Raw genomic sequence first — 8,071 nt, 5'->3', positions numbered from 1 at the left:
TTAACTGAATGTGTTCGAATCTAAGCGAATCCTATAACACCCAAGTCATTATATGGTAGGGTGGTTTGAATCAAACGATGTATCATTAGGAAAATATTATGTTCCATTTTAATCATTTTGGAAAATAGCTGTTTCAGACTCATTAGGTACTTTCTAAATTAAAAAGAACAATTCTGGTTCAGTTAGTTAAAAAGGTAAAAAAAACCTAACTAGTCTCTTTAGCTTGGGTTTCGGAATACCAGTGCAATTCGCTCTGGTTTGGTGTTCAAAATTTCTAGTTTTAACAATGTTACTTAGGTCGTACAGCAGTTAAACTCCAAAGATAATAAGCAATTCATGCAGCAAGTCATCAATATGTAACTATAAAAATAGAAACACGTTTGCATCCTAAAACACACACCTGGAACTCTTCCCTTTTTTTCAGTGCCAAATTGTTTCACCTGTAACAGCTGATTAAAAACACTTAAAGCAGCTAACTAGAAAAACTTGATTGAAGAACAAAGAAGGACCAGACTAGGAGATCCATTCATCAAGCAGCAAAGATGCCACAGCACTGTGCTGGGGAGAAAAAGAACTAGAAGACACAGTTCTTACCCTCAAGGGGCTTAGTTACAAACGTAGTTAAGTGAGACAAGAGAAACATGAAACAATTTGTGTACGATAAACGGCGCATTCCAAGTACTCGGTACAAATGGTACAAACTCCATACGTGTTAGAAGGGGTCAAGCAATGACAGAGCTCTAAAACAGACTGAAATCACATTTGGGTTTTCACATACCAGTGATTCACAGTACCCGCTACCTACACCCATCTTTGAAAACCTTTTCTCTTAAACTTGAACAGTTAAAAACTTCTACAAGTCACATCGCCCTTTGATGGAAGTTGTAGGTAAACAACGCCTTTTGAATTCAGTCAATAATGCTGCAGCCCATTTCCCTTTCGGTGACCCTAGTTCTTAGCATTGCACAACAAAGCACTGAAATGAAAGGGCATCCAGATCTAAGAAAATTCAAACAAATTCTCAGTCAGTAAATCTGTGAAAAAGTTGAAAGCAAGGAACAACCTTTTTCCTGTGGCCCCCCCCCCCCAAGCTTTGAAATCCTCAAGGGTTAGGCAAGGAATGGAAGTTCACAGTGAAACCCCTGGAGACGGAATATGGAAGGGAAGAGAGGAAGCCAGGAAAGGCCAGTCCCTGAGCAAAGCGACTGAACAGGCACTATTACCGGCTCCACTCCCTTTCCCACTAGGAATCCGCACACCTTGGAGAAAGGAGCAATGCAGCAGCAACCTCCTTGGAGATCTAGCTAGTGAAACACTGGACTCTGCCAGTTTAAAACAAACATCAGGTCCCTTAGTAGATTATAAAATTTTGAAATATAAATAAGGACAGCCAGATATAATGCAGAAATGATACTCATACCAATTATAGCCTCAAAAGCAATGACGAAAGGAGACATCTACAGGGATAGTTCCAAAGAGTTCATTTTCCTGCGGTGATAGGGGCTTTTCTAGACATTCACAAGAATTTATTTTTGAATGAACTGAAAAACATCAATTCATCTTATCCACACTGGAATACCTCATGGCGGGGGGGGGGACAATTCCCTCTGTTTGGATAGGAATAAGAGTTTACACTGATAAATGCATTTTATTATAAACTATTAATTTTCCTAGGAAGGACAAACAAACCAAAATGTTGCATTTAAGATGCCTTTAGATTTTCTGAAAACATCCCAGCACTAGTGAAGGTAGTTTCATGTATTTAAAAAGTATACTTCCTACTACACACCTGCAACTGACTAAGGGATAACAGCAACTGAAGAGACACTAAATGACACTAACATATTACATTGAATGTGGGCCACTGCATAGCTACAGTCTACTGACCTCATTTGTGGTACTCATGTGTGATGCTATATTTAATGCATTCTTATCAAAAGGCTAAAGCTACATGCATCCCAACTGTAGCTTTATGGTTTAAAATAAACCACTCAAGCGATGATCCTAACTAGTTCAACTATGAACCCTACCTCACTCCTGGGGGGTCAAGATCACAAAATAAAGAGTGAAAAGACTGAAAGGACAAGGAATTATGCAAAGTATATCCTCATGACAAGACTATCATAAGGAATAACTGTGAGTCAGTTGTGACATTTGCCACAATTGGGCAACTGATCCAAACTAAATGGAACAAGAGAAAAGATGACCAAGGTCTTTCTAGGAATAAGTATTTCATACATTCGTCTACTGATCTACATTTAGAACCTTGCTCAGGTTCTAAATAGAAAAGTTCGGTAGACAGCAAACTTATATGTGTTACTCATCAGTGGGTGCTCCACCAAAATTTCCCATGACTCAAACAGCATAAGCCTAAATAGCCAACACATTAGGCCTCTTCACCACACAAGTGAGGGTGGCTTCCTACAGATGAGTTGAGAAGCTTGCTCCACTCTGGTCGACCATGAGGACCATGAAGGCTGACTCGCCCAATGGCAACCATGAGAAGAAACCACACGAAGTTGTTTTTCTTTTGATACTCACCAGACAACACCAAAAGCTCCATATCCAATAGGTCTATCCGGCTCAATATCCAGCTGCTGTTGTGGATGATGTGAGTGCTGATGATGGTGAGCCTTAACCGTAGCAGCTGTGGCAGCCTGTACCTGAGCTGGGGCTGCTGCAGCTGGTCCAGGAGCCTGACCCGGTGCCGGTGATGGGAAATATGACTGTTGTTGCCCAGGGTTTAACATGGCTGCAGCTGCGGCCGCTGCTGCGGCTGCCGCAGCTGCCGAAGAGGTATGCTGCTGTACAGGGTGTACAGCAGCAGCCGACCCCGGATGAAGATGGTGTTGAGGGTGGTGGTGGTGGTGAAGGTGAGGAGGAGGGAGGTGTGGAAGGTGGTGGTGATGGTGGTGGTGGTGACCTGCTGCTGCTGCAGATGTACCGCCATTGTAAGCCGCCATCATTTTTGCGTTGGCTCTTGTGCCACAAAGAGACATTCAAAAAAAATGCCCTTTGATTGGAAAGCAAACTGGGTCAAGCTGTCATTTGGCCATTTAAAAATGAAGAAAACCACTCACTCCACCTCAAAAAACATAGAGCGGAAACTGGCTTTATGTCTTCATCAGTCAATCCAAACAAGTTAGAGGATCTTGGTGTTTAATTTTTGGGTGTGTGTGGAAGGGTGTGGGTTGCCAAAAAAATAAAAGGAAACAAAAAAGAAAAAGAAAAGAAAAAGGAAAAAAGGACCCCTTCCCCCCAGGATTCCAGCCACAAGTGGGTACTAAAACTCCATTCTTAATTTGGTGGGGGTTCCAACTTTGAATGTGGGAATAAAGGCCAAACCTCCCGACCCCCTGAACTCCACACACGAAAAGGATCAGGTAACACACCACCCTTGGAATCTTGTAACAGGGTTGACTCATCTACCCCTTCCATTCCCACATCCTTTTCTGAACACCTACCACCTCCTCAAAAAAACACGATTTAAAAAAAACTCCAACCACCCCAAATTAAAAAGATGGGGGAATTGTTCAGGGAAAACAGCTTCCCCCCCCTCGAACTCTCAGGCCTTCCTACATCTCCCCCTACTCCTAGCTTACTAGTCAGGTTGACCTGATGGGGGCGGGGGAGGGCAACTAAACTTTCCTGGGTAGAATGAGCCAGGGAAGGAGGCAGGAGGGACAGAGTGAGGAGAGGAGGCGACAGAGCAGGACACAGAGAGGAGAAAGAGAGCTGGGGCAAAGTGAAGGTAAGGAGGTGCAGGGAGGAATGAAGGAGGAGAGGTGGGCAGCACTCGGACGCCCAGAGGGAACCACCCCGGGATGAGGTTAGGGTCCCGGGGCCAAAGAATGGGAGCCCCGGGAGGCGGGCGGGGTGCAGTCGGAAGCGGGCTGACTCCTGCCCCCGCCGCCGGCTGCTACAGCTGAGGAGGGTTGGGGGGGAGAGCGGGTGGGTCCCCCCGCGCGATGGCCCCCGCAGGGCTCAAGGCTGCTCCGTCTCCCCCCCTCCCCCCCACCCGGCTTCAGTCCCCGCGGCCGCTTTCTCTTCAGCCGCCGCCTCCTCAGCCGCCGGTACCGCCGCGGCCGGACTCACCTCCCCTAGCAAAGCCGGATAGAGCGGAGCCAGCGGCGGACACGCGCAACCAGCCGCCGAGGCCCCGCCCCCACCTCACAGTGACCGGCTGCCCTAGCCAATCCACGCCCACCTGTCCGCGTCCGCCTCCAATCCTAGGCCGGGAGCTTCAGACAGGCGCACTGTTCGGCCAGTGGCAGCAAGGTGTGGGTCTCCTGGGGAAATCCCGCCCCCGATCCGGGATGGGCAGACAGAAAGGCCAATCAAAAGGCAAAGTTTGGCCTGACCGACAAGGCTAAAAGCGAATTGAAAGCCAAAGATCTCCGTGACATTTTGTTTCGCCTCTTTCCTCTTTTCTTTTTCTTCTTTTATTTTTTTGGCAGGAGCAGGAAGCTGCGTGCTAAGCCCGCCTGCGAAAGCTGTAAGAGAGGGGCGGAATGAAAGAACCAATCATGAGCCGGAGACAAAGAACACAGCAACCAATCCTTGGGTTGAAGATGAAGTAGGATGGGGCTGGAGCCAGATAGACACCTGATTTGACAAATAGAAAAAAAGATTCATCTGGGTCCCGCCCTTCAAATCTCTTATAGGGCAGGACTGTGGAGAATTCGCTGTCATATCGGCTACAACCTCTTCAAAGGGCGGTGCCAAGTGAAAGGGGTGTGGTCTAAAGATCAAAGGGGCGGGACATACGAAGAAGGAGGAGTCCAAATTATTTGCTGGTTCATTGATATGAGCCATCTACTACCCTTTTTAAGGCATAAGATGTAGAGAAATAAAATAGAGAAATAGGTGGAGAAAAAAGGGATATTGAGCTTCAGAAACTCAAGGTACAATGTTACTCAACCAGACAGTCCCAAAAGAAACTCAGTAAATTTGACAGTTCATAGTCTCATGGCTGGTCCTCCATGGCTAATCCTGATGTTGGCAAAAAGCGGCGTTATCTTCAGCATTCAGAACTCCACTCTCAGTAGATGATAGGGCCGATGATACAAGTTAAATAAGAATAATAAACTTAACCACAAAGTAATTTCCTCCCCTATTTTCTAAGTCAAGTAAGTTCTGTTCAATGAAATCTTACTAAAATAACATCTTTCTTTCATATAACCTCACTTACCTAAATTTACTTTTCTTTGAAAATGTGTAATAAGCTTACGGAACCTTAAGCATAGTAAAACTGCACACGCAGAAACCTGGAGGTGATCCTTGATTCTTCTTTGCCTCTCTGCTCCTCTTCTTCCAAACCATGGTCAAGTCTTACATACTTCTACCTCTCCTCTCCAGTCACCATATCATTACCCGAACTTAAGCCACTAGCATCTCTGTGGAGTCCCTGAGTGGTGCAAACAGCTAATGCACTGGGCTGCCAACAAAAGACGGGAAGTTCAAGTCCACCCAGAGGCACCTTGGAAGAAAGGCCTGGCAATCTACATCTGAAAACCCAGCCATTGAAAACCCTATGGAGCACTGTTCTACTCTGTCTTTCCTCCATTCTCCACCAGGGACACACTAATCTTTTAAAAATGCAAGTCAGATGGTGCCACTCCTCTGACTGAAACCTTTCAGTGACTTCTCACTACCCTTGGATAAAGTCAGTAAACCTAAATGGCCCAGAATGATCTGATTTCTACCTACCTCAATGTCCTTATCTCCCACCTCCACCCTCCACACTTCAGACATTCTGAACTTCTTTCAGATCCTCAAGTGGATTGTTTGCTTCAAGCCTTCATGCATATCTTCAGCCCAAGGCACTTCTAACCCACCCTTCACTTCCCTAACCAACTTTCACTCATCCTCCGGTCTTCATGTAAATTTCACTTTTTTTTTTTTTTTCTGGAAAGCATTCCCCAACCCTGTTCTAGAGTATTTGTCTCTATTATATGTCTCCATGGTGCTACCTCCCTCACTCTGTGCTCTAATTGCTGACTGAGTTTACTCAGGACAGGGTTCATCCACTCAATCTTATATCCCCAGTTCCTAGAACGGTGCCTAAAAAAGGTGAAGGCACTTGCTCAAGATTTGTATGAGTTATTGAGTGCAGGTGAAGGGGGGTACAAATCCCAACTCTCCCATTTACTAGCTCTATGACTTAGGGAACTTGGCTAACCTAAGTATCAGTTTCCTCAACTGAAAATGAAAATAACATTTTCTTCATCAAGTTGATGTATTAAATGAGGTGATATATTTTTAAACGCTTGGCAAATAGTACAAACTCACTATGTGTTTATTCTCTTTCCCTAGCCCCACCCTGCCATAATATATGGAATGCCTGTCATTTTGTACATCAGTCTCATTCAAAATGTAGTTTACTAGAAGCTTGTCAAAAATGCAAATTTTCTTATTCCACCTCTGACCTACTGAATCAGAAGTTCTTATACACTAGAATGAAGCCCAGGAGTCTGTGTTTAACAAGCCCCCCAGGTGATTTTACACACAATAAAATTTGAGAACCGGTGACTTAGTGGAAAGGGGCTGAGTCTTCTTGAGCTTTGTTTACTTTTCAGCAGCTAGTACAGTAGCTACTCACCACCACCTGTCAGTTTGTCCTGCTGTGGTGGCTTGCATGTTGCTATGATGCTGGAAGCTATGCCACTGATATTTCAAATACCAGCAGGGTCACCCATAGTAGACAGGTTTGAGTGGAGCTTCCAGTCCAAGAGAGCAGGAAGAAAGGGCTGATGATCTACTTCTGAAAATTAACCAATGAAAATCTTATGGATCAAAACAAAACATTGTCCAACTTGCTTGCTTTGGGCATATTATCAGGACAGATCAGTTATGTTTGGTGAAGTAGAGGGCCAACAAGGGTGTAAGAGACCCTCAGTGAGATGGGTTGGCACAATAGCCACAACAATGGACTCTAACATGCTGGCAATTGTGAGGATGACACAAAACTGGACAATGTTTCACTCTGTTGTACTTAAGATCACCATGAGTTAGAGTCGACTTGACCACAGCTAACAACAACATAGTACCTATCACATAAAAAGTGCCCAATACATGTGAGATAAATACATTATTGCAATCCACCAGGAAACAGTTGCACTTTAAGAGTTATTTGTTCCTTCCACAGACATTTATTAAGTACCAGCTGTATCTAGGCATCCTGTTCGGTTCAATGATGGAGAGGGTACAATGATGTATTAACAAAGTCTCTGCCCTCCAGGAGCTCTACGTCTCATGCAAGAGTTTCCAAAATGGTGTGCACACACTCCAGGTGGTGTATAAAGTGATCCATTAAGCTTCAGGAAGAAATCAGTACAACTTCTTTTTATGTTTGTTTCACCTTTTAAAAATGTCAGTGTTTTATACTATACATTATATAGAGTAGTGCACGTGTATATAATTTATAAATAAATAAAAATACATATTTTGGGGGAGTTGTGCTAAAAAAATTGTCAAAAACATTGAGAAGTTGTTGGTCTAGTAACCATTTAATGTTCATGGATCAGATCAGCTCTGTCCAGTAGACATATAATGACAGCAACATACAAAATATAAAATTTTAAGTGTTCGAGTGGTCACATTAAAAAAGTAAAAAGAAACAGGTAGAATTATTTTTAATAATCGATTTTATTTAACTCAATATATCCAAAGTACTGTCATTTCAACATGTACTAGATGTAAAAAATTAATAAGATAGCTTGCAATTTTCTTTTCTTTTGGTACTAAGTCTTGAAAATCTGGTGTATATTTCGCACTTACAGCCCATCTCAGTTCAATTAAAAATTCTGTTTCCTCAGTCACACTAGCCACATTTCAAGTGCTCATTACCCAAGTGTGGCTAGTGACTACCATATTAGCCTGCACAGATCTAGATTACGAGTTCAAATTCCTCCTCCGCCCCTTACTCGCTGTGTAACGTTGAACAAGTTCCTTATCTTAGTCTGAATTTCCACATCCATAAGATAAAGAGGATCCTTGCCTTCTCCAGCGGTTGGGATGATTCAAAGAGACAATGCATGGAAAGAACACAGCCCAGAACCTACCTGGCACC

At 43.8% G+C, this 8,071-nt stretch overlaps 1 protein-coding gene across 4 annotated transcripts in view; it reads right to left on the bottom strand.

Moving 5' to 3' along the window:
- Window positions 1-4,006, bottom strand: part of NLK (nemo like kinase) — a 197,314-nt gene extending 193,308 nt beyond the window's left edge. For 3 of the 4 annotated variants that reach the window (XR_010318404.1, XR_002787404.2, XM_003416833.4), the window contains exon 1: window positions 2,542-4,005. Coding sequence is in view for 2 of the 4 variants with exons in the window: in XM_003416833.4 (XP_003416881.1) it covers window positions 2,542-2,999 (458 nt within the window). In the remaining 2 variants the exon portion in view is untranslated. Of the gene's footprint in view, window positions 1-2,541 lie in introns of all 4 variants that reach the window. The other variant, XM_064271461.1, reaches the window with a different exon arrangement.
- Between the last annotated feature and the right edge of the window lie 4,065 nt (window positions 4,007-8,071).

Source organism: Loxodonta africana, chromosome 18 (assembly GCF_030014295.1).
Source record: "Loxodonta africana isolate mLoxAfr1 chromosome 18, mLoxAfr1.hap2, whole genome shotgun sequence".
NCBI classification, from domain to species: Eukaryota; Metazoa; Chordata; class Mammalia; order Proboscidea; family Elephantidae; genus Loxodonta; species Loxodonta africana.
This window is presented reverse-complemented; position numbering and strand designations above follow the sequence as displayed.